Genomic DNA, 27,360 nt, shown 5'->3' on the forward strand with positions numbered 1-27,360 from the left:
ATCTGTTACTTGGCAAGAAATGTGCCACTGGAAGACAACAACATGTATCCTTGCTTCCATTTCAGAAGTTATTAGAGGATTTTTCTTAAAAACACATATAATAGAAAGTATATCCACAGGTATTATTACTTGCAAATAAATAGTATAACTATCGATATAAATTTATAATTATTATTATTAAATTATGTGCCACTTTCTGGACTTCCTGATGAGATTTGGGCACCAATTTGAAGTCACAGCCCGAAAGCCGTCCATCTACATTAAGATTTGTTGCAACATTTGGTTTTCTGGGACATCGTATAAGCCACAAGAGATTCAGTTTTTACTTCCAGTATCTAAATCTTGCCAAGCAATATTATCCAAACCCCTGCCCACTTGCCTAGATTGTACTCATTGCTTAGCAACACCGGCTTACTCAACATTCAATCAAGGAGAACTTGTTGTGCCCTGCAAAGCACAGTTAACTACATGAGTGATAAAACAAATAAGATGAGTTTATCCGCCTTTGAAAGTGTTGGTAGTACAAAAGTAGGCTGCAGATTTGATGGCATTTATTGTTAGATTTTTTTGTTAAAGACCCTGAAAACCTATTTCTCAATCTGTTTCTTTCTATGAGGGATGTGATCCTGCACGAGCACAACATTTTCTGCCAAAGTTTCGGTGCAATCAATTGCAATTCATCATCAACTGTTTCATCTTAATTCAATTAGGATGAAACAGTTGTGGGGTTGTTACTTTATGTTGTCAATCAAATCAAAGGATCAAGCCACACCCACACAGTCCTGATGATGCAGATTAGCTGAGATTTTAAATGTTAACCTCTTAAAGGTCTTGTTGATAACATTTTTATGTAAACAAATATATTTTTTAAAGTAATACATCCACAGAGCTTTTCGCAAGATGCCAAATAAAAGTATGGCTTTTCCTGAAAAAAATGATTATGACTGCGAATTAATCATTTTAAACATTTAGGCTTGTCCAAAATGAATGTTTTGTTTATCTCTGTGGAAGATATCTGATGTTTGGTTCACACTTCTAACAAGGCTTGTGAGTCAATAGTAAAACGACGCTGGTATCACGTTGGTGTCTCTGTGTCGTCAGTTATTGTGGAAAAAACAGATAAACGGCTGAGATTGACGATAAGTGCCCGGCAACGACTTGTTGTGAAGTGAATACAATGGAACAGGGGGAGGGAGAATGTGACATCTAGTGGCTGAAAGTTATCAATAGCACCTTTAATAATTAATAAATAAAACCGAAGAATGTTTTTTCCTCCCAAACTTTAATAGTTGCCTTTTTATATTATGTATATATATATATATATATATATATATATATATATATATAATACTAAATTCAATATTGGAAACCACGTTTTCAGGGGCTTTAAAAAAATCCAAGTCTGTTGTTTCAGCCGATTATAAATCTTATGATAATGTAATTGTAATAAGGTCATTAAATAGGCGTTATCGGTGGTTATTAGCTCCATAGATATGGGTTAGTAGGGCCCTGCTACACCCAATATTATCATCTATTCACATGGTCAATCACCGAAAGAAGGTATAAAAGAAGACAACAGCAGCCTCTAGCGACCTTAGTAATTATGACAGGAGCAGAAGGGGAAGTCAGGCGCTGTATGACACAAATTAGACCATGGACCCCCATCTGATAGGATTTTTGCTTTAAGATGTTTTATTACAGAAAGTATATATTTTAAGCCGAAAACAAAATGTTTTTGTTGCCTAAACCTAAAGAAGCTGTTTTGTTTGTGTTCAAAAGATAACGTTTAATTCAGTTTTACGTGTTAGAACATGTTGCTTTTAAGTTTCGCTTTCACTTTTACAACGTAGAAGGCGTAGTAGGCCCCTTCTGACCCACATCTATGGTGCTTATAGCGTCCAATAACGCCTATTTAATGGCCTGATAACAGTCGGATCTGGTGTTTTTTTTAACATATTGTCTATGCTCTTTTGAAGTGGGAGGCTGGAATTTTGTGGCACACTGCTGTGTGTGGCTTTACGTCAACTGACAGTCTTCCTTTAGCGAGTACCGTATGCAGCAACACGACACATCTGGGTCACAATAGCCGTACATTTACATCCTCAGGCTCAATGTCGCGCTCACAAATGGCAGTTCCACTTGCTAAATACATATACACACACACACACACACACACACGCGCGCGCACAAAAAAAAGTTTCAAAACCCAGCCGGACCAGAAATCATTTTCACACCGAACAAGAGAACATCACAATCCAGATTCTTTATGCATGCAGCGTGTGAACACACCTTCGCCTGGTTTACTAAGCTTTTGTTACAGGATCACAGGTGGTTTTGCAGAGTGTAAATATCGAGCTACGTGTAACCTTTTAGCCTGACGAGTACATGTTTTAACACTCACACGGGAGATTCAGGCTCATATCGATAACTTCACGCTTTGATAAGACTTGAAGGTGACATCATTTAAGGGCGAATTCGTCCCGGTTTCATTATTCCCGCCTGCATCTCTGCTTGTGAAATAGCTCCTGCTGACAAATCCTTAGTAAATCTGTGTGGTTAAAAGTCGCAGTTGAGGCATGTGAAGTGTCCCATGGCTCATGATTCTCTATTGTGAAGAGTGCAGTCGTGTGTTAACGAATATTTACAGTACCACAGACAACAACTAGAGGAAGAGAGACTTGGCAATGCTTCAGTACTATCACATAGACACAGACTGCGGAGTCTGTAATGAAGTGTAAATGTACGTGGGGGGATTGTGTTTGTGTTTGTGTGTGTTTTTCTTGTGCACTCCTGCTGTCCTCCTCCTCCTCACTGTGTGGGGGAGCAGTCGTCTAAATCCAGCAGCTCTTTGACCAGTCTCTCTCCAAACTGCGCTCGGCTGTAGCGTTTGACCGTGTAGGCGTCAGACATCTTGTAGAGGATGTACGCGTTGTTGATGGCGATGCTGATGCTCAACCAGAACACCTGCTGCCAGGTCTTGTTGGGTTTATGGAAGATAAAGTACCTGTTGGAGAAAAAGAGCGACTTACTCCAGGGTTTCTATTCAAAGATGTTCTATTAAATGAATGAATAACTCCATTCTAAATAAAATGCTTTAAAGCGATTCTGTGTAACTTTTGCTAAACATCATGTGAACATGTGATCAAAAACAGGATAATGGCAAATTCTCGCGAGTCACTACTTTAAAGACATCCTCATTCGGCTGGAATGGGACCAAAAGAAGAAACTTTAAGAAGCTTTAAAGCCGCCACACCTCCCACGAGAGCAGCACGGCTCGGCTGCGTGTCAGGTTTGTCTCTTCGAGAGATTTGCAGTCTCGCCTATTTTTTACATGTGCCGCGTGCAATTCACAGCAAAACTAGACATTACTACAGTTTCAATGTCTAGACATCTGTAGAATATGTCACAGACAGTGAAATAGTAAATATTTACTTTTAACTCAGTACTTTCTGTTTCAAAATAAAAGCCCTCAAGTGTTTTTCTGTGGACAGAGTCCCTTCATTTGCTGACACAAAGCTTTTATTCTGAAATATTTGCTGGACAGTGTTGTGGAAAATGCAGTATTTTGAACAGCTCCATAAACTAAAAGAGTACCTGCTTTTAACAGTGGATTCTTATTATTATTTACAAATAAGTACACGCTACTGAACCTTTTTCTGTCTCAAATAAATACGAATGACATTTATAATGAAATGAAATGGCCATTATGAAAGGCAAACTCAATGTAGAAAGAGAGAATTAAATGGCTGGCAGCAGAAGCGCTGTCGGTGTGAACACCACAGGCGTGAGAGAATCAGCAGTTGCACCAAATCGGAGGAAAATGGAAAGAATGAATGGTATTTTTGCTTGAAAGATGCGATAAATTGAATATCAAAATTTTGTTTCTGCCAATCAACTAATCGATTAATTGACTAATAATTTGAGCGCTAGCTTGAATAGTCAAGAAATGATCAGAGGGAGGGAACGATTCTCACAAAATTTTGTCCCTACATTGAGTGTCTTTTAGTCACTATAAGCCAATGGTCATACCAGACCAGGTAAGGATCTATCTGTTGCTTTAAAGCCAGAATATGTCATGTTACGTCTAAAATAGGACTGATTCAGGCAAGAAAGCAGGTTAAAGACTACATGGTAATTGTATCATCTTGAATCAACTCGCTAAGGCGTACATACTTGCTGTACTTGTCGTCATATTTGCAGATGTAGCTGAGGTGCGCCGCAAAGGCCTCAACAGCCAGGGGACATGCGATCTCGCCACTTTTCCTCTTAATGATGATACCTGCCACAAACACACACAGACACACACAACACAAAATGAGAGACATACAGCAGTGATCCCAGTGAAGGGACTCATTTTCTCCAGACTCTGTGGTCAACAACCAGACAAGGGAGAGGAAAAGAAGCACTCCTTTTCACGAGGGAGGCTGCCCAGGTGTGCCTCGTCACTATTTCTGTTTTTAGCTGGTGTCTTCATTCTTTGCTCACTGCAGGGCTGCTTTATTTAATGGGCCTTTTTCACAGCAGGAAATGCAACTAATAACATTAACGATGGTTTCGTTCCATTGAAGTCCCAGTGAGCTATGACACTGAGCCAGCATGCACAATAACAGGTAGGCTATATGTAAATGTAAATACAGCCATCATTAATGTGTGTAACTAATAACATTTCCTACATGACTGGTTGAACACTCCACTGCCGGCTCCATGAAGTAGACCTGCTCCGTATGTAGATATAAACGGCTCATTCTAAGGTAACGAAAATACGATTCTTATTTTCAGGTGATTATACACTAAAGGAAACATATTATTAATATTATATACCATTTAAACTAATAGATCCCTGTAAATGCTACACACTGTACCTTTAAATTTCTCCATAACTGTCTAGAAAAAACACCTCCTGAGTAGATGCAGAATTATGCTTCACTTCATATCACCTAGTTAAAATAGCAGTGAATAAATCTAGACTCATTATCATCATGATTATTATCATCGTTATCGTACAAAACGCTTGCTGATTAGTCTTGTGGTAAAAACCAAACTTTGAAGATGTAGTCCTTGTGAGTGTGAAATAAAACTACAGATTTTATAAACAGCAATATTTCTATACATACATTGGTTAATGTAGGTAGGAGATAAAAATAAAATTGAAACATCTCCTCAATGGTGCCGTTACACCACGCTGTTTCAAATCAGATTTATCATTTATCATCATGCAGACATTTTTTTAAGTTGCCATTGAGTTAATCATTTAATATAATCTCTAATCATGATAGGGTTTTATTGTATGTGTCATTATAAGAACAAAAAGTTGTGGTTGGCAACTTTTGTTCTCCTTTTTGTACAGAGTGAAAAACACTTGCAACAAAGCACACACAGAGGGGAGAGAAGATCAATATTGCATAATAACAGTTAAACTGATCCGGGGCTTCGCTTACACACTCTTCATTCAAAGAGCTCAAACACACTGCAGCGCTGCAACTGAGTATAAAACCTAACAAAACGGTTTGAGGGAGAGTGGATTACGCCATAAGAGGAGGGGGAATACCATGATCCTGTCGCCTCTTGGAAATGGATTATCATGGATTAGAAGCTCTCATTGATTTTTCCCGACACGAATGCTTAACGATGTGTCAATTTCACCTGATGGTGACTAAAGCAAATTTTTTCACTGACATTACGGCATATTTGTGGTTTCCTACAACTATAAATATATTCATTTTGTGCAGTAGTGCATATTGTGTGTACCGTCTCCTGTCAGTGCTAAAATTCTTAAAATATTTATAATTCAAATCTGATTTTAGAGTTTTAGTTTTAGGGTGCAGCAGAGCAACGTTTACCTTGTTTTGTTGGGGAGTAACCGTTGGTGAGGAACCGGAAGTGTCCCTTGTTGTACCAGCTGATCAGTGACATGGTGCCTTTCATCATCACTCGTGATTGGCCGCGCTGCGCTGGCGTGGAGCTGCAGACCAGCATGTTTTGCGGTAATCCTGTACAGTCGCTCTTCCTGGTGCTCAACAGACCACAACAGTAGATATCTGGGGAGGGATAAATACAAACACATGTTAACATTTATATAAATAACTCCGCAACAGTCTTCTAGTATATACACTGATTGTGAGAAATATACTGTACAGACACTTATTTACTATAGATAGAATACTAACTAGAGATTAACTGATTAGTAGATTAATTGATGTTGTCTACTGACAAAATTAATTGGCAACTATTTTGATTATTAGTTAATCATCCAAATTGTTTTTTTTTTAATGCAAGGATTTCCTGGTTGCAGCTTCTCAAATATGAATATTTGCTGGGTTTCTAAGTCTTCCATGATATTAAAGCTGCAGTCGGTAACTTTGAGCAAATATGAAAAAAGTTACTGTCACTATATCCTGACAGTAAGACAGAAAGTTTGTGACCTGGCCGCCCTGTTGAAAACAGTCAAGCCAAAACCAAGCACCGCCACCGACCGGAGCAAACTTTCTAATTTTACAGCTAAACAGTACACTACAAGATGTTTCTGAAAACACGATGAGCCAATTATTCAGTTGATCGACAAACAATTAGACAAATATAAAAATAACTGCAGATTATTTTTTAATAACTTTTGATATTTTTTATTTACGTTATTTTTTAAGCAAAAATCCCCCCGGTTCCAGCTTCTCAAATGGGAGTATTTGTTAATTTTTTTTTCTTATGTGATTGTAAATTAGATACATTTCGGTCACCTTGGGCTTTAAGAAATTGCGATGGCCATTTTTTTCCCTGTGTTCGGATATTTCATAGAACAAACGATTATTTGAAACTTGAATTGCAGTAAGTCCTGAGCATTTATTGTGCTTTTCATGCATTCTGCTTCGAAGTTGAACGAAAACTCAGAGAACAAACTACTGTAGACTGTTTATCTCTCACAGCTGCACCACTCCTTCTCTTCTTCTCATGCCATCTCTGTTTTTCCACCCATTCAATTTCTTAATTTCTTACATGGATGAGCAGCGGCGAAACAATCATGTGGCTGAGTGCTGCTGATTTGTTAATGTTCTCAATTTGGAGAATGATTTCTATCTGTGTAGTACATGTATGTATGTGTGTGTGAGTCCACAGTAAGTGCTGCTGAGGTAATTAACTCTGCAAATTAATCCAGTATGATAAAATTGAAAGAAAAATGTTGGACAATGCCTTCACAAGCACAGAGTTCTTTTTCTCAGCTGAATGCCTCATGGTGGCTGCGCCCAATTAGGATGACAGAATATTGATTATATCTCCGGACTGCGGCTCTGCCCGGTTGAGTTTAAAATGTCTCTCCTGTTATTGTTTAGTGAAAGAGTGATGACGAGAATGTAAAAACTTTTCAATTACCAAGTCGTGCTGATGAAATCGTCAAATAAGTCTGATCTGTTTTGCTGAATATTTGTTCTCTTCACTGATTCGCTCATTTTTACCCTTTTATGGCACGATGACATTGTCCCACATTTGTTATTATTACGGAAGAAAAAAACAGGTCACTGAAGAGAATGCAAATGTGACTCACCCTAACCACAACAGGATTATGCTTTCATAAAAAAAGATGACTTTTGGTATAAAGAGCATGAAAATCAGAGCAGTTTCTGTGGAAAAGATGGATTATCTGCACAAAAATATCACAATTTTCGTGCTGACCATCACGAAAATATGTGAAATTTGTGTCTATGTACCCGAATCACTACATAAAATTTTGTGACTATTTCACAAACTGCTGTGCGACTTGGATGCACATATTGAGAATATGGCGTGTCAGCTATTACAGTAACCGTAAAAGACAAAAAAAACCTGTATTCAGAAGTTGTAGTTGTCAGGTGTTACAGTAAGTGGTCGTGTTTCTTTTAAGGGTCAACTTTATATTGATTTTTTTGAGCTGTGACAAGGCTAACCACTCCCCGCTGCATCTTCCATGATGTATTGTGCAAGTCAAAAGACAATTAAGTCTACTGCAGTAAGGACAGTGAGGACAGATGAAGATTAATCATTCTAGGAGCATACTATAGTGCTGTCAAGTCTCATTTGAAGGTGAAATGCAACAGACTGTCTTCCTTCTTTGTGCTGCTTAGCCTGGAGACGCAACACGACGAAAAACAAATAAACAAATAAAAAATGCAAAGAGGGAGAGAGATGAGGAGAGAGACCACAATCTGTACACCAAAGCAGAAAAGGGAGAAGATGAAAGATGCCAGAGGAGGAGCAGGACCAATAGATACGATATATCTGCTGTTACAAGTTGTTTGTGTACCTTGTTTGCTGAATTCGGTGAAGAGGCTGAGGCTCGTGATGGACGGCCCGGTGAAGATGATGGTGTTCTTGCCGGAGATGTTCTGGCAGAGCTGTTTGGCCACAAGGCTGTGGAGCTGAGGCTTGTTCTTCAAGGTGGCCAGACTGTCTGTACCTTCCTTCAGATGGACGGAGATCTGCAGTGCGGGGGGAAAGAGACAGGACATAAAAGAGAATATAGAACCAGCAAACTTGATTTCAGCTTTAAGTACCATTTTATTGTCCTCTATAGGTTAGAAAATCCTGCAGCTACTACTGTATATAAGTCCTAACCCTCTGTAAGGCTGCAGTTTTCATTTTACAACATTGTGCGATGGAACAAACAGCATGTTGACAATTTTGTTCATCTTAAAAGGGGAACACCACCTAAATTAAGAATTCCAATATGTTACTTCCAAGGCCTAGGAAAGTTCAATCAATATGTGTGAACATGAGCTGCTCTCTCCCAAAGCCAGAAACCAGAGAAGTCTCAAACTTGTGATGTCATCGGGTATAACATCTGGAGCTGCTCCATAGACAATGAATGGGAGACTGATTTTGTTTGTTTTATTTTTATACCCAAATGAGCTTTATTCTATTGTAGAAAATGTTCCCATATACTCATTTCCCTGGGTGTTCTCAGTGTCATCTAGAACATCTTTCCCCATTCATTGTCTATGGAGCAGCTCCACCCTATGACATCACAAAGTTCAGTTTTAGCATCTAGTTTTTGGATTTGGGAGAGTTGTTCATGTTTACTAATATTTTTTTTGGACTGTCTTAGACCATAGGAATAACATGATTGAATTTTGAAAATAGGCGTAGTTCCCCTTTAAAGTCTCACCAGTAGGCTAAAACCTTGTTCTGAGGTAGCGCTGGAGAAAAGGCCAAAGAGTTGTTAAAATCAAAATCTACTTGGATTCATGACTGCATTTGGGAGATTTCATAGTAGTATGCTGATATCGTTTATGGGAAATAAGCGAGGTTGAAATATACCGGAATTTTCCTTTAAGGCAGCAACCATGACGTGCAACGTCCCCAGTTTAAGTCCGAACGAGGACCTTTGATTCATGTCATTCCCCCTTTCTTTCTCTTCTCTCATTTTGTGTCATCTCTCTGCTGTTGATAATCTCATAAAAGGCATAAAATGCCTCAAAAAATACAGTTAAAACTAGAATTACTGCCTCGCGGTTGTATGCCTGAATTATTGAGTTATGGCCAAAAATGTATTTTGTGAGGTCACAGTGACTTTGACCTTTGTCAACCAAAATCGAATCAGGTCATCCTTGAATCCAAGTGGATGTTTGTGCAAAATTGAGAAGAAATTCGCTCAAGGTGTTCATGAGATATCTCTTTCATGAGAATGGGTCGGATGTAAGGTCGCAGTGACCTTGACCTTTGACCACCAATATCGAATAAGTTCATCCTTGAGTACAAGTGGCCAATTTAAAAAAAATTCCCTCCAGACGTTTCTGGTATATCCCGTTCACAAGAATGCAACAGATGTACGTACGTACAAACAGTGCCTCTGGCCATGGCTATCGCCGGTGGCGCGGAGGCATGAAAGCTTACATTTTGGCCTGGTGGTGTAAGAAGAAAGCTCATAAAGTGTCTAATCTGTCATATAAGTTTTGAAACTTTAAGTTTGGCCCTAACTTTTGAAAATTTCCCAAACTCTCTTCAAACTGTTTGCGGATGGCAGAGTTGTTTTAGGAGCGCCCACTGGGGCTGCAAATATGAATATTTCATGACAATCTGGCCAGCAGTTGTAGAGATATGTTGCTCTGGATCAAGGCAGACTGAGCCGTGCTTCTTATAGCTCAACACACTGGTACATGGCGCCCTTGCAGATGCAAGTCTCAAAGAAATATGAAGAAGAGCTTCCAAAGAAAGACATTATCAAATATATAGACACAGAAATGTACAGCCACAAACAGTCAAGTGTACTTCTTGCGAGCCGAATGGCATTAGCCTGATTAGCCAGCATCTACAGTACGTCAGGCCTTTAGCTATTACACTAAGTGGTCAGTCCATGGCTCCGTGTGTTTGTGTGCGCTGGCTCTAATGGAATCTCATCGATTCACTCCATTAACTCGTTTTATTTCTTAGATTTTTTTTTCTCTCTCCCTCAACACAATTCATTTAAAGAGAGACGATCTCAAAGCAGACACACATCGGCGGACTGGTAAAGGTCGAGTGACTGCCAAATGGCCACCAGTCAGTGTGAATGCTAATGTTCATTTGTTAAATGGATGGGATAATGGGAAATGGCTTTAAATAATGGAGATGCTTCTCGCGCACAGCTCGTTTTACACAGGAGATTTGGGATTATGAGAAAAAATTATGAATTTATGTTATTTTTTGATTTGATATAAAAGCATTGATAACAAAAAGAGAGAGAAAAAAAAAGGCAAATTAAAATTCTGATTGTGGTTGGTCCTCTCTCCACTAATGTAGTAATTCTGGACTACATCCAGGCTAAAGAAGGAAACTTCCCCTGCAGCGTTGTTTTAATATGCCTGAGATCTATTTATGGATTCTCTGCAGTGAAAAGCCTTTTCTTTACAATGTTGTATTATTGCATTGCTGTACTTCCTGCCAGATTTTTCCAAAAGCCTGGTAAAGTTTGTCATTGAGCAGGTCATTCACAAACCTGAACAAGAAATGCTACTATGTTATATTCTGTGCTGGACCAGGTGTTACTGTTAAAGAATTAAAGATTAAAAGATCTCTTCCCATTGTACCTCCAATGAAAGTGATGGGGGACAAAATCCACAGTCTTCAGTCTGTGTAAAACTTAATTAAAACGTTTATCTTTAGTTAGAATGAGGCTTCAGCAGTCTGAGACTAGAATGGATGAGATTAGACTATTCAAGTGGTTATCTTTCAAAGCTACAGCCTTTTTTAATACAAAAGTCACCCTCCACTGCAGCTCAACGCAGAAACCAAACAGGGATTTTTGTTCTAAAAAGACTGTAACTCTAGAAGATAACCACTTGAATTGACTAAACTTAGACTGCTGAAGCCTCATAATAGCTAAATCTATTTTTCAAAAAACAAGAACTGTGGATTTTTGTCCCCCATCACATTAAAAGTACATTAGGAAGGGATCTATTAATGGCCAGTGTGAACAGGAGGAATGATTACAGCGAGCAAAACCTGTTTCAATGTTCATATGGACACCTGACTATTGTTATAAAACAGACTTGAATTGTCAACTGACAGTATCCTTTAAGGTTAGGGTTAGCCATGTACTACATGGTATGATTATTGCTTAAATGCTTATTGATATATGCTTATGATTATTAAAGAGTTGGTTTACCCAAATTGAAAAAAACAAACAAACATATGTTCACACCACAGACTGTATATAAAGATGGATGACATGACAGCTCCCTAAAAGTGACGCCAAAACATCTCGATCGCCCCCTGGTGGCTGGCTGCAGTATAGCTCATAAATCCCGCCCTCTCCATGTTAGCGGATGGGACAAACTAAAAAGTCAAAGTACACGTCAGATAAATTTTTCCCAAAGATGATTTCTGTCATTTCAGGTAGTTCTTATCACGCTGATGTATGTCCAAGAGTTCATTTTTCTGATAAGTGTGGTTTAATTTAGTTATTTGATGCTATAAAAAGGGGATAAGACATCATGATTGACAGCTGCTCTGAGTTAAGTAGTCACGCAGCCGGAGACTCGGGAATTGCACGAGAGAGGAGCTGTAACTTCAACTTTTCATAACCGTCACAAGTGTGTAATAGAACATGTGTCAATTTGATCATAAATGTAGTTATAGAGATAGAGGCCACTGTTTCTGGAAAGACATGTTGAATTTTTGATGTAACATTTCATTGCTGTGAGCACCACAAACACAATTCCCTTCACCTTCATTGTATTGGTGTAGAGGTAGAAATTTCAGAGACTGATATCACAAAAACCTGGACAAATAAAACCAGAAGCATTTGTTAAAAAAGTCTAGCTGCATAGCTAGATACCACTGGAGGTAAATGCATTACGGCAGTGAAGGTCTTTTTCAGTAAAGCAGTGCAAACGTTTGTGTGTGTGCCTACATGTGTGCGAGTCCTGCAAGATATTTATACAGTGATAAAAAAATCAATTTAACATCCTGCTTTCTGGAGGAAAAATAAGTGCTTTCACTATACAAGCTGGGCATCCTGCTTCACAAATACTGGATAGTAGTTAGGAAGTTGCCTCCATCACTTGTCACCAATTTTAACAATACAGAATAAACTCTGTATATAACATCTTGCAGTTGTGGTTTTTAATGTTTTCTTCCTCCTCTGGTAATGGTACGGTTTGGTCAGGTCTGTCAGTCCTCCTGCAGTCCCTGGCCTCAGTTAAATGGTGGTGTTACATAAGCAACCGGCGTAGGAGTGGAAGGTTGCGGTAAGGGCAAGGTTGTTAGTGAGCAGAGCAGCCCTGCCTGCCAGATCTAATCCTGAGCCAGTAGCTATTCAAATCTAAAAGGGAAATATGACAGCCAATATTTTTTCCTAGAAGGTATTTCTCATCTCAAGAGGAGTATGATCTGTTTTTAAAAATCAAACTTTGCGTTTTTATGCCCGCAAATGTGATTTTATTCTTCGTATTGCTGGCAAGTTATTGGTTGAATGCAAAAATTCTGCAACATCGACAACCAGAGAATGAGATTTGGTGAAGAAAATCAAAGTCTCTGATGTTTTCAAGAGAGGCGTTTTGACTTCAGGCAGGCTGAAGACTTTTTCTTGCATTTTTGATGTACAATATTAGATTTCTGCCATGAAGTTTGAAAGCAGCAAAATAAAATACCTTCAAAGCAAACACACAAACTCTCTCATCTCTTCACTCTCTCTTGCATCTTTTTCACACTCAAATCAGCAGGGCCGGCTCTAGCCCTTTTGGGTGCCCTAGGCAAAATTCGGATTTGGAGCACTATTCGGAACCCTAACCATAGCCCTGTATACCGCAACACACATCAGACATCACAATGACAAAAATTAAGGTTTTTATTTCCATACATAACTGTATTTATTATAATATAAATAAACAGATGGTCCCTGATATTGTTGGCTTAAAAGCGTTTAGTCAGTTTTACTACAATTTATACTTTTATTAATAAATAAGTGCGGCCGGGTGGATGAAAAAGTGTGAGAAAGAGAGTTACAGGGGTGAAAAGTGTGTTTCTTTCTTTCTTTCTTTGTCATTTGTTACCTCAATGCAGAAAATGAAGAAGGGTGCCCACCAGCATTTTATTTATTTATTTTATTTATTATTAATTATAAACTATTCTGATTTCTGAATCCTGAGCACACTGTATGAGTATTGTTTGCTGCTCACCTGACAGATGAATCCGGTGGAGGTGCACTGTCGAACCCAGAGGCTGAACTTCCTCTTCTTCCTCTTCCTCAGCTCTCTTTCCGTACAGGTGGTGATGAACACCGGATCCTCGTCTATCAATGGCTCATGAAGAACCTGGAGACACACGGGCGATGTTAGTGTACACGTGAGTTTGTCTTGGTGGATTTTTATATAACCGTGTCACAAGTAAAGTACACAATGAGTGCCTGGAATAATAGCTGGCCTTGAGGAGGGAGATAAAAAAGCCTTTCTGTGCGAGGCATCAGAACGAGGTTGTGGATGATGTAACATTACAGCTAAGGGTTAGAGAGACAAGGCAGCCAATCGAAGATCCTCACAAGTCTTGTATGTGTATGAGTACGATACTGTAGAGAGAAAAAAACACTGTTCAGAAACACTCAACTGTGCAGATCTGTCTGCAAAACCCTTCGGAAGAATGCCTTTCACTTGTTCTAATTGTTGCGTTTGTTATTCCCTTCTCTATTTCTTTCCATCTGTCTACATCTTTCTTTCCATAACCACTAAAAACCCAAATGATCAAAAGCAAAGACCGTTCTTTTATGGTCTGTGCTTGAGTATTCTAGCTTCAGACCAGATCCCGATGATAAATAAACAAAATAAAAATCTAAATAGACGAGGCATGACTATAACTTTGTACTGAATTTTTGCCTGATGCAATAAATTCAGTGAGCCCTGGGGGGAAAAACTCAAAGAAGTTGTCGGTGGTTCTGCTGTCTGCTAAGCATGGTGCGAATTGATGCTTTTAAATACGATGGAAAATAAACACATCATTACTTCCATCTGGTCGGAGAAACAGAACACTGAGAGCTAGCTTCAGCAGGAGCTTTGTTCCTTCTGCAATAGCAGCCCTGAACAATCTGCCTCACTGACACTATTGTGAACTGGGATGAACTGAGAGCATTCATGAAGAATTTGTGAACTACTTGTGTGTTATCTAATCTGTATATCTGTACGGGCTTTGTGCTGCTACTGTATGTGTATATTTGTATGTTTCTGTGTACTGGCTGTGGAAACAAATATCCCTTTTGGGACAAATAATCTTAGTATATTCTCCACCTTTAAAGCTGCAGTCGGGAACTTTGAGCAAATATGATAAAAAAGTCTTAGGTTTATGAGCCTCTACCAAACGGTAGAAATGTTAATTTACAGTAAAAGTACACTTTTAACAATCTGCATCTATTTTTTTTGCCTATAAAGCTGCAGTCTGTAACTTTGAGCAAATATGATAAAATAGATATTTTTATAAAATGGTCACTATATCCTGACAGTAGTGCATGAGACAGGTAATCTGTGAAAAAATCAGGTTCCTCTGCCTCCTCCTAGTGCTCCTAATGACAATTGCAAGATTTCGACGTGCCAGAAGAAAAACAAAAATCAGAGTTAAGGAGTCTCTAAAGCAGCGGTCAATCACTGCTCACGAAACTGGCGAACTCTGATCAAAATATCAAACTAGGCAGCGATGATCAAATATGACTCAAGATTCTGTTGCTGTAATGCCTATTTCTCGCCTCAAATGTTTTCAGAAACATCTTGTAGTGTACTGTTTAGCTGTAAAATGAGAAAGTGTGTGACCCGACTGCCATGTTAAAAACATGCAACATGCAACACCGCCCAGCAGCCTGAGCACATTTTCTCATTTTATAGATAAACAGTACACTAAAATATGTTCCTGAAAACATTTAAGACGAGAAATAGGCATTACAGTAACAGAATCTTGATTCATATTTGAGTTCAGGAGTTTTGTGAGCAGTGACTGACAGCATCCCAAAGACTCCTCGGCTCTGATTGGTTGTTTTCCATCAGGAGCAGTGAAATCTTGCTAATGCCATTAGGAGCACCGGAGGACACAGAGGAACATGATTTTTTCCCCACAGATTATCTGTCTCATGCACTACTGTCAGGATATAGCAACAGTTTTATAAAAATAACTTTCTATCATACTTGCTCAAAGTTACCGACTGCAGTTTTAAAACAAATACTCCAGAGTAAAGCTGAAACGATTAGTCAATTAATCGATTAGTCGATCGTCAGAAAATTAATCTGCTACAATTTTGATAATCAAGTAACCGTAATTAAAGCAAAAATTACCCAAAATAATCACATGTTCCAACAGTTTTCCTTTGTTTCCTATAATAATAAACTGAATATTGTTGCGATTTGTTCCCGGGTCTGCTCACTGTCTCTAAATAGTTAGGATGGGTCAGATCAGATACTGAGGATGAATTTCCCAACGGGGATTAAAGAAAGTATTAAAAACTGGCACACATTTACAAATCCAAACACACACAAACAGAGGCATTAACTGCACACACACACAAAACCAAACATCATCTAACCCTTCCTAAGAGTACAATACACAAGCTCGGTACACCTAAAACCTGGCCAAATATTTCCCAGAGATGCTCTCAACCACACAACAAATATTTGCATTTCAAATGTCTCTCGGCTCTCCCTTCCTCCGGCGTCTTCCCCGCCTCCTCCTCCTCCCGCTCCGTCAGGATTTGACTAAAGCTGAGTTGAGCAGTGACCAACAGCTCTCTGCTGCTCTACGGCAAAGAGCAACAAGTCATTTCCAAGTCAAATATGGAGTTATGGATTATACAAGTGGAAAATTAATGAGGCTATCTAGCCTCTGGATGGATGACATCATCAAAACCACAATGGCCTTTTAAGAGATATCTCATCCTGTAGCTGCCACATTAAAACAGCGGTTAGCTACTGCAGCACGTTTCTAATGGTGACCAGATATTTCTGTGCACCTTATCGTAACAGCTGAGAACAAGGTGGTTACATTTGCACGCTTCAAGTTAATCATTTGCACGGGTTCACTAATCCTGTATTGGACAAAGAAAGGAGGAAAATCCATCCATCTACTTGCTGTCTTGCAGTGGATGTTCTGTGAGGACTGCGACAAATGCTCTCAGAGATTTTACACTTGCAAATCAATACAAAGCAGTGTCAACAGATCATCAGCGACTGCAAAACTGCCAGACTTGACACAGAAAATGTGAAGCGTCGCTGTCAAAAGGAGCCGGCATAACATGCTGATATTCAGCAGTGATGTTGTTCACACACGCACACGCATCATGTTGAATAATGCTAAGTGGTAGAAAAATCCAGGTCACACAGACTCAGTAGAGAAATATCCTGTATTCGAATAAAAATGTTTAGGAGCAGTTCCCTCTCTTTGTTAATTTCTTGTCAATTAAAAATAGAGCTGAATTGATTTGTTAATTAATTGCTTAGTTGATGCAGAAATTTATTTAAGCAAAAAGATTATTTATTTAAGCAAAAATGCAGCAAATTTTCTTGTTCCAGCCTCTAAAACGGAGGACACCGGAGGTCACAGAGGCACATGATTTTTTTCAGATTACCTGTCTCATGCATTACTGTCAGGAAATAGTTTTATTTTTATAAAAATGACTTTTTTAAATCACATTTGCTCCAATTCTACCTACTGCTGCTTTAAATGGGCAGATTACTTTCCATTGTCTGTGGAGCAACAGTTTCAGTCTGTGCCACTCTCACAGCACTATCTGGGCCCACTCTCTGCCCCTGGCACCGAAAACCAAGAGATAAAACAAACTGGCCTAGATACACATGCACTGCTAATAACGCACACACACGCTGTCTGAAAGCCGGTTGGTCCTCAGTTTAGTTGTTTTGATGCCTAAGTGGATAGAGAGCACTAATGTGAAACCCTTAATTACTTCACAATGAAATAAATTCATCAACGTATTTTGACGTATAAATGAATGAGATGTGGATGTGATATGAGGAGGAGGGGGGTTGCTGTTGCTGTTAAGAGCCCATATTCCTAAATGCATCACAGCACTGACATCATCTTTCACAATGAAGATGATGTTATAGCACTCATACCGCAGAAAATCAATCTAATCAACTACTTCCCAGAAATTCATTAATTTTTAAGAGCTTGACAGCCAACCCGGGTGCCCTCCTCCTTACCAGATGACATGATAACACGTTGCCAAATGAGAAAAGCCCTTCGATGAAGTGGTAGCAATCCTATGTCCTGACTTTTATGGCAACCATTTTCACGAGTCAATGGTCAGTAAAAATGTAATAACTTGGGACATTTAGGAGCAAATGACATGCTATGATCTCTTTCGCTTCTGTGAATTGCCAGAATACTCTTCTATTAAAGGGATAGTTTGGGTGTTTTGAAGTGGTTTTGTATGAGGTACTTATCAATAGTCAGTGTCTAACCTACAGTAGATGACGGTCGGCACACCCCCAGCTTGGAGAAGCAGACGGGAGTATCGGCACAGGAGCAAAGCAATGTACTGTGTGGACGGGGCCGGCAGCATAACGTATATTAGCCACATAAAAGAAAGGCCCACCTAAAAAAAATCAATATCCATGTAATTGTATGCTATATTTAGAATATTTTCCCCACTTTATCTTGCTGTCAGACATCCCTTTCCAATGGGGAACTGAACTGAAAATTAAACTTATCTCTCCAAAGCCACCAGACTCCGTTGCGAAAAACAGTATAGATAAGTTTCACTTTCAGTTCAGTTCCACGTCAGAAAATATTCTAAATATATTAAACATAGCGTAAACTTAAACTGATTTGATTTTTTTTTAGGTGGGCCTGTCTTTTAGGTGGCTCAAATAAGTTTTGCTGCCGATCCCGTCCACAGCAGTACATTGCTTTGCTCCTGTGCTGGTACTCCTGTCTGTTTCTCCAATCTGGGGGCGTGCCGACCGCCATCTACTGTAGGTAATACACTGACTATATACTCATAAGCTTGGTTTTCATCAGGTTGAAGTAAACAAGGTTGAGTGATTGCTACTTTCTCTCTTTGCTCAAGAAGCGCGCATTTCTTTGTATTGTTTTCTTACAGTAATCAAGTTGAACAGAAGCATAAGAGTTTCTACTTCAATCAGGTTGTGTATTCACTGCTCCTTTAGATTCTGTAGTGCTGCTGTTCCATCTAGAGAAGGAAGTGAAGCAAGAGTTGAATAAACTCCAGCTTGCCTAAAATAGAGTAGCAAGACTGGCGCTCCACTGCCCCAGTTGCATAAATGTGGCTCTAATGCATACAGTGCAACTGAAAACAAGTTGAAGTGAGGCCTCCCCTGAGGGGAAGTCTGTTAAAAATGACTGCCTTACCCAAATACTTGCTGTGTAGACGGTTTTAAAACTGAGACTCCTAGTTGGTTCACTTATTTTACAAGGTAACTGGAGAACTCCTTAGCTTCTGTTTTAATTAATCCTGCATGTATAAAAATATACCTTAGAGTGAAACCTACACTGATAACCAGAAAATAGTGATTAAACTAATTTTGCATCTCTTATGTCTTACATTTACACTTAAAATGTCTCTGAATATTTTGTCTACTTTTTGCCAACCTCTAGAAGTTTCCTACATTTCTTGGAATAGGCCTACTCTGTATTACTGAGAGATAATGAAAGGTATAATGCTGTACTGTTCAATCTCGCTGACCCATGACAGACAATGAAGTTCTGGGTATCTCGGCTAATAAAAAGTATAATGTTCAAATATATTAATATATACATACATTTGCATAAGGCAGCATATTTGCCCACATATTGATAAGAGTATTAAATACTTGACAAATCTCCCCTTAAGGTTAATTTTGAACAGATAAAAAAAGTGCGATTAATCATGATCAAATATTTTAATGGATTGACAGCCCCAGTAGGCCTATATACTGTATATGCGGAATGTAGCACCTAGCTGTCAAAAGATATATAAGATGCTTTAGGGAAACCCAGGCCTGCAGGAGAGTGCACACACCTGTGTCTGTGAAGGTTTGAAGGTGCAGCTGAACGACTGCTGCAGCGAGTCCAGGAAGGGCTGGATCTTGTACAGGCCCTGGTTGCTTCCCTGTGACGGCCGGAACGCCACGATGTGGAAGTACTTGAGGATCTTCTCGAAGCGCGCCTGGCTCATCTTTAAGGCGATGCTCCGGTTGCTGAAGAAGCCCGAGCTCCAGATGCTGAGCACCGACTCACAGCGGTGCACACTGGTGGAGGTGACAAAACCCAGGAAGGCCTTCATCTCCTGGGTCGTGACGGGACGCCAGCCTTCGTCTGAGCCAAAGCGCTCCTGGAACTTCTTGGCGTACATGTTGGTCTGGGTGACCATGTTTTGGATGCAATTGTCCGGGACGAAGAGCTGGAAGAAGTCCAAGGCTGTGGAGGTGGCCGGCATCTTCTGAGCAGGGCCTGAATCAGGACAAGAAGGGGAAAAAAAAGATTATGATAGAGGAAAACGGACAGTTTGACAGATAAAGAGTCCCGATTGGGCTAACTCAGAAACACAACTATCACTTAATCATAGTTTTTAAACTTTGGCACCATGCCTACAACTTGATTGACTTATTAAAAGCTTTCTCGTTTGACACTGTAAGACACGATAAAATTAGATTTTGTTGAGCTGTCACTGTGAAGGCTGTGTGGGATGCACACAAACAGTTTCTTGCTTACATAAACTACATTGTCATCTCATAAGAAGAGAGGACACAGCAACAGAGAGAACATCCATAAAGGTACTTTTACATGGCATTATATCGTCAGAAGAATATACTACATCCACATCTAATCGCTGTGCTTTTTTCATGAGCCACAGAAGCCTTTGGTGTGAATGTCACAAGCCCAGGGCAGCGGTTAGATCATTTACACAATATGACAGCTGCCGCACTGTGACCCGTGTCACAGCGTGGCGTTTCTACGCTTTGCCGAAGGTTTCAGTGTCTCGTCGCTTTAGTGTTATGGCAGGCAATGAGTCAAAATCATGTTCTGATCTGATAGTCAGGTCAGAAGGGAGCCATGAATGAAAGGTGTCTGAAGTCACACTGTCAGTAAAGCATGAGCTTATGAGAGATGGGTTAAACAGCAATGTTTGCCTTTTCTTTTTTTTTTTTAAACCAAATATGGATACACCTAAACCTGCTGATTTGCCAACACACATAGAGTATGCATGTAACATACCTTAAAGTAATGGATAACAGTTAAATGTGTGCTAAATTCCAAATTCAGAGCATTAATATAGCAGCAAACAACTACTTGCTGATCTAAAGATATAGAGTAAAGTCATCCTGAGCAGAGAATGAAGTCACTCTCCCTCTGTGCGCGTGCATGTTAGTGCATGTTTGTCCCTGAGTCAAAGAGTAGAGAAGCAAAAAGATTAAACTCAGGTGTTTTTTTTTTTTTAAATTGACTTTCACTTCTTGGCAATATACGTTCTGATCCAAGGCGTCATCACGGAAGCTTAGCCAAAGAACGTATATTGCCAAGAAGTGAAAGTCAATTGTTTGTTCCATTGCAACATCAACGCCCAGCAGCAAAGCTACGCTTCTGCCATTTTGGACTGAAAGCGACTACCAGACGCCAGTAAAACGTCCGGCTAAAAAGTGTGGTACAAAAGTAAAACAACATTATTTCAATGCTATTGTCATAGTCAATGGAAATGGCCTGTGTTGAACAATCAAATATTATAAATATAATAAGCATTTTCAGTCCAAAATGCTGGCAGCGGCTGTCATAAAAAACACACCAGAGTTTTGTCTCTTTGCTTCTATACTCTCTGCCACCTGCTCAGTCGTCGCCATGTTGAGAGCCATACGGAGGCAATCCCTCAGTCTGAATTTCGAATGTAGCACCTTTAAAATAGTTATCTTAAGGTAAAGGATAAATAGTTATCTTAAGCTAATGGAGAAACAGTCAAATAGTTAGCTGAAAGTAATAAATAAAGTATTAGCTTTAAGTTACGGATAAACAATGAATTATTAAGCTTAACATAATAAACAGAAAATAAGATTAGTTACTAGCATAAAGTAATGGATACACAGTGAAATAGTTAAAAGTAATGATAAATGGTGAAATAGTGGCAAATAATTATAATAGGCTAAATATTTGACTACGTAGTGGATAGAATGTTAATATAGATAGATAGCTAAAATTAATGGATGAATGGTTGACATAAATGGCAGCGTCAATAAAGGGGTACCTTAGTTCACCTGACGGGTTCGGGAGTAAAACTGACAAAAAAAGTTGGGAACCACTGGTCTGATCAACCTATACAGCTATTTTCCCTCTTTCATTTATTGTAATTTACTAGTTTACTGAGAGGAGGGTGACATTTACCTTCCATTTAAAAGTGCTCTGCGTATCAGCTTTTAGGTGTTGAATTGAAGCCACACAATCAATACACAATGCAAAGCCTGGCTTGACGTGTTTGCTTTAGTGAATTAGCGATTTTCTATAAGGTTGTTGGATCCGTGAGAGGGAATTTGGATGTCGGGCAGAACAACTTCAGGCTAAATTGAACAGCATGATCTCATTATCTCTGAACAGACTAGAACAAGGTTTTCACTCTCTCTCTCTCCAGTCCTGAGTGGTTGCAACAACAATAGTGAAGGACTTTTGCTTCAGTCTTTTAATGTTGAGTTAAAGATAACATGTACAAACCTAAATGGTACACTATTCAAGCATCATGTGGAGGAGAACAGGAGAAATAGACAGAGTACAAGCACGCCCACAAAGCTGATGCTCGCGGCCAAGACAGCAGAAGTAGCCGCCGGGCACAGCTAGAAATTCACTCATTTGCATTCCATTAGACTTGAAAGCTGAACGCAAAATCCAGCATGACTTCCTCGGAGCGAGCCACTCCTCTCCATAAAACCATCAGACATTCAGATGCAAGGTCCACTGAGACAAAATGACTCACCTAATCTCATCTCAGTAGTAAGCCAAAAATACAACCTGGGGAAGAACTCATCATTTTGTATGGATAATGGAATTGTTTCAATCTATTTTCTACGTAGTTCTTCTTTATACATCCCTGCCAGCTGATTTACAGTCCAGCCTACATCATGCTGATAAAACTGGAGCACACATTTACATAATTCTTCTTTCAGACTAATATTAGCTAATGTTTCTCTGCAAGGGAACCTTTGAAATATCAATTTCCCACATTACACATTACAAAACTCCACCTACGTTGCACCTACAGACGGAAGTATAATCCCTCATGATTATCAGCTGTTGTATTTCTACTGGCGGGAGACAAACATCTGCCTGGTGGAGCTTTTATAGCCATGGATTTAAGAATGAGAGATTACTGTGTAGCTGGGCTGGATAAACCCTTCATGTAGACCAAACATGCTTTAAACTCAGCTTTTAGCGGAAATGACAGAAAGAACACATGAGTTTTTTGAGAGCGATTTCTGATTATTTTCTCAGACAAATCCCAGCTGTGTCTGGGTAATATACTGAAATGAATACCCCGATATTAATGGGGATTTTTTATGTCAATATACAGTATATTATATTTAGAGTGTAGGCCAAATTACATATACAATTATGTGTTCTACTGCTGTGTATTAAATCAGAAAAAATCTTAATTTGTGAAACAAAGACTAACTCATTGTGTTAAATAGTCAATGTGATCATATCAGTCCAATTTTCCTTTGTATTGTATATACAGTACTATGATGATTTAAGAGCATCCATTTTCTATGAAATAGCTCAACAAAACCATGAAATACTTTTTGTGCACAGATGATAAAAAAAATGTAATTGTTGTTTTGATGTGTTAACGTTGGCTAACTTAGTTAAAAAGCCTGGTAAAGAAGACAAGACGGCTTATTTAATCAGCATTTATTCTAATTCCTCCAGTATTACACATTACAGTACATGTATTGTTGTATACGTATATACATATACGTATATATATACGTATATGTATATATATATAATCACTGACAATACACGTACTGTAATGTGTAATACTGGAGGAATTAGAATAAATGCTGATTAAATAAGCCATCTTGTCTTCTTTACCAGGCAGAGCCAGTTGGGAAAAAAAAACGTACACTTGCAAATTTCACTTTGTCTGTGTAAGTGTACGTTTTTTTCCCCCAACTGGCTCTGCAATGGACAGCACAGTCAGAAATACAGGGTCAGGCAGGCAAACTGACATATGGAGAGTACCAGTAATCTATTGGACATGAATAAATAGCTCTTTAATTCCCTTCAACATCACGATAAAGTGGTTATATAATCTGAAATGTGGATGTATGTTTAATAATCCTCGGCTTGGTTTTTGCCACAACCCCTCACACTGCAGGGGAAACAGTCCCTCGCTGAGATGAACATAACACATCACCTATAAACCCCAAACTTGGGTAAACCACATTTTCATGCAAGCAAACAACTCAGCGTGGTTTTAAACTTCTGCTACCGGTTCCAAACCAAGGAGGAGTTGCTGCTGTAACAGTAAACAAACGCAGAACACAAACCACTTGGAGGTCTTTGAGAGTTTGCATAAGGTTGACTCGATGCTTTCTGACGGTGGCTGATAATTTATGTACGGGGTGCACAGTCCCAAAGGAGTGGAGCTGTCACATCGGCACTCTGTCTGTGTCAGCACCGTCACTGCTAGACAGTAAGACACACTGGAGACAGACAGAGAAATGGACAGGGAGACAGACAGAAAGGAAGGTGAGAAAAAGACAGCCGGACAGTTGTGCATATAGAGAAATCCTAACGTATGATAAAAATATCACTGATGATCCACAATGGGCTGACTTAGTGGCTTAAGCAGCTTCCCATCTCATGCCATTAAAATCGGTGGAGAAACATATTTATGTAGATATGCTGATGCAGTAAATCTTCACTATTCGGGCCGATAAAATCCGAGTACGCTCTTGGTCACTTGAGATCTGAAGTGTGATTATGCTCCCTGGCAGTCTTGCTTCCATCAGGCAGCTCTTAATCATCTCAACCCTGATGCAAGATGGCGGGACCACACCCACACTGGCTGCGCTTGTGCAAACAGACACTAACTGTATCTTTACAAACCAGACCAGACTGTACAAAAGCAGACAGACACACCTGCTGCCTCCCAAGCTTAGGTCAACACAGCAACAAAAAAACAAAACGTCAGGACGGAGCTGGATGTGCAGGGAGTACAGAACATTGTGTGACCTCGCCAAAGAACCTCTTATGGCGCAGATTTGGTTCAGATTATTTGGGATAAGTGAAATAGACACCACTCCATATATGAGCCCCGACTCACAAAGCAGGATTACTGAAGTTAGCTGGATAACCGGGCCGGCTGGAAACCTTTCAAATCTGGAACATGGACAGAAGGAAACAGAGCTGTTCCGGGTTTTGTTTGGTGTCCCGCTCAGTAATCCAGCTTTCTGGGACAAGCCAATACCACCACCTTCAATTTGGGCGCCACATCAACAGCAGACACAAAAGACTTTTATCTCATGATCATATCAGGTCTTTCATTTTGAATTCGGAAGTATAGTGCATTTTTCTGTTCAGCTTGCAAAACAAATCCTTCTTTGCGTACAATCAACACTTTATTTCCAGTGGTTTCCTGGCACTTTACCTACAATGTACAATGTGCTTGTGACTTGCCCCAAACTGCATGTGATTATCATAAAGTGGGCATGTCTGTAAAGGGGAGACTCGTGGGTACCCATAGAACCCATTTTCATTCACATATCTTGAGGTCAGAGGTCAAGGGACCCCTTTGAAAATGGCCATGCCAGTTTTTCCTCGCCAAAATTTTGCATTATTTAGCGTCCTTGGTGACAAGCTCATATAACAGTATGTAGTTTGGTACCAATTGATTCCTCGGGTTTTCTAGTTTGATACGATGCCAGTATCTTCACTCCAGCTTTAAAAACTGAGCCCGCTACAACCCTAAAAATCGCAAGTTGAGTTAATGCGTTAAAGAAATTAGTGCCGTTAAAACGAATTTGCATCAACGCGTTATTATCACGTTAACATTGGCAGCCCTAATTTATGCATTTGCAATATGAATGTTCCAATGTGCGTTTCTCTATTATGAGACACAACAGCCATATGCTGGTTCACCTCCCAGGGCGCCACAGTGCAACACATGTCACAGGATGGATACAGCCAGGATGGCATCGCTGTGATGCTTCAGCTGAGGCAGAAGAGATGGGAGAGAGGAGGACAAATCCAAACGAAGCCTGACAGAAGGCGCTGCACCATAAACCCAGACCCCCACTCCCTGATGCATGCTAGTACTTAGTGATAGATAAATGGATAAAAACTGTTCCGTAGAAGAGACAGACGTTGCACGTACATGCTGTCTAACAGCGGGGGTTTTAAACAGAAAGAGATGCTTGCTTTGGGGCATTTTATCACAAAGATATATGAGACAAAGAAAGACTGTGAGTGCACAGTGCTGTTTCACTGTCACGACTCACACACACACACACACATTCAAAGAGAAAGTGTGCAGCCAGAATCCTTGCGCTTGTGTCTTGTGCTAATAAAAGTTATGAGTTCTGGTGGTGCAGGAGGACAAAGGCCAGCATCACAGTACACTATGCTTTATGTAATGTGTGTGCGCATATGTGTGAGGGGAGACATCATGCTGCCCTGCCCTGCCCTGCCCTGAAACATGAACACACACACACACACACACACACACACACACACAGGACAGCATGTGTACCACAGCACCAAGGGGTGAATATCAAAGGCTTTTTGCCATTAACTTAATACAGCAATTAATGATGCAGTGACATGTGCTTCTCTAGCTGCCACTCACTCACTGGCTGGGATACAAAATGACACAAAGCATCCACTTGTTTCCAAAGCAATAGGCTTTTGTGTGCAGACTGAGAGCCATGCACAGAAATGGCCTATAACCTGACCAGTGAAAACACATGAACTGCACTATTTCTTGTTATTGAATTGTTATGTTCCTTTTATGTCTGCAACCGCGTAACTGTGGTGCTGCCTATCTTGGCCAGGACACTCTTGGAAAAGCGATTTTTAATCTCAATGAGGTTTTTTTTTTTTTTACTCCTGGTTAAATAAAGGTTAAATAAAAAATGAAAATAAAAAAATGTCTGTGTCTTCCATTCAATCACACACTTGCACATAATGACCTTAATCATGGATAGTCGTGCACCGTGCATCACTATATCTCTCACCATATGTCTCTTTGAACGGTGGCACCGTGACATCCTGCAACGTCTCCGTCCAGCCCTCCTCCTCTGCCTGGCTCCGGGACAGAGCGCCTGGTGGACCGGTTCCGCCAAAGCCTCCGCCACCTCCTCCTGATCCCGCACGGTGCCCGCTGCACTCCTTATCGCCTCTCTTCTGGTGGAGATGCTGCTGCTGCTGCTGCTCGTCCACCTCGCCCACCTCGGCTATGTAGTTGTCTGAGTCTGAGTCTCCGGAGGTGCTGTAGAAGGGGTTATCACTGCTGTCGTCTCCGGACTCGCCGAACACGTCGTCGGATATCTGCAGGCTCTCGTACCGGGAGCGGGCCGCTTCCAGGAGAGACAGCGCCTTCCGCCCGCACTCCGCCATCTCTCTCTCTCTCTCTCTCTCTTCCTCCCTCTTTCTCACCCTTTCCACTACGGCTTCAGTACCCCCTGGTCACGATCTTGCAAGAGCAGCTACACCTTCTTCCTCCTATATGATGAGTTATGTCCCCGCAGTGCCAGCCATCCATCCAGGCTGTGATGCTGATGCAGGAGGAGCACCGGCGTGTTGGATCCGGTGGTGGAGAGCTGTCCGCTTCAAGGGTACTGAAATGTTTACGCCCCCCTGCGCACTACATGGGCAAAGTGTTGGCACAGGCAGCATCCGGGTTGAAAAGACCAGTGATTTCTATTCCACAATGAGAGGAAAATCATGGAG

The 27,360-nt window shown here is 40.1% G+C and overlaps 1 protein-coding gene and 1 long non-coding RNA gene across 3 annotated transcripts; one reads left to right on the plus strand and one right to left on the minus strand.

The window, feature by feature from the left end:
• Positions 1-1,732: 1,732 nt before the first annotated feature.
• On the minus strand, positions 1,733-27,360 carry pgbd5 (piggyBac transposable element derived 5). The gene is made up of 7 exons (XM_074646263.1): positions 26,646-27,360; positions 19,451-19,881; positions 13,623-13,757; positions 8,270-8,444; positions 5,841-6,038; positions 4,174-4,279; positions 1,733-3,004 (listed from the first exon to the last, which is right to left on the minus strand). The coding sequence occupies exons 1-7, from the start codon at positions 27,025-27,027 to the stop codon at positions 2,809-2,811; spliced, it is 1,623 nt and encodes a 540-aa protein (XP_074502364.1). The 5' UTR covers positions 27,028-27,360; the 3' UTR covers positions 1,733-2,808.
• Positions 4,325-26,558, plus strand: LOC141774006 (uncharacterized). 2 transcript variants are annotated; one of them, XR_012595219.1, is made up of 3 exons: positions 4,325-4,610; positions 13,695-13,788; positions 25,559-26,558. It is a non-coding gene; the product is annotated as an uncharacterized LOC141774006 (long non-coding RNA). The 2 variants fall into 2 exon arrangements; XR_012595218.1 differs by having other exon boundaries at positions 4,327-4,610; positions 25,527-26,558.

Source organism: Sebastes fasciatus, chromosome 9 (genome assembly GCF_043250625.1).
Source record: "Sebastes fasciatus isolate fSebFas1 chromosome 9, fSebFas1.pri, whole genome shotgun sequence".
In the NCBI taxonomy this organism is placed as follows: Eukaryota; Metazoa; Chordata; class Actinopteri; order Perciformes; family Sebastidae; genus Sebastes; species Sebastes fasciatus.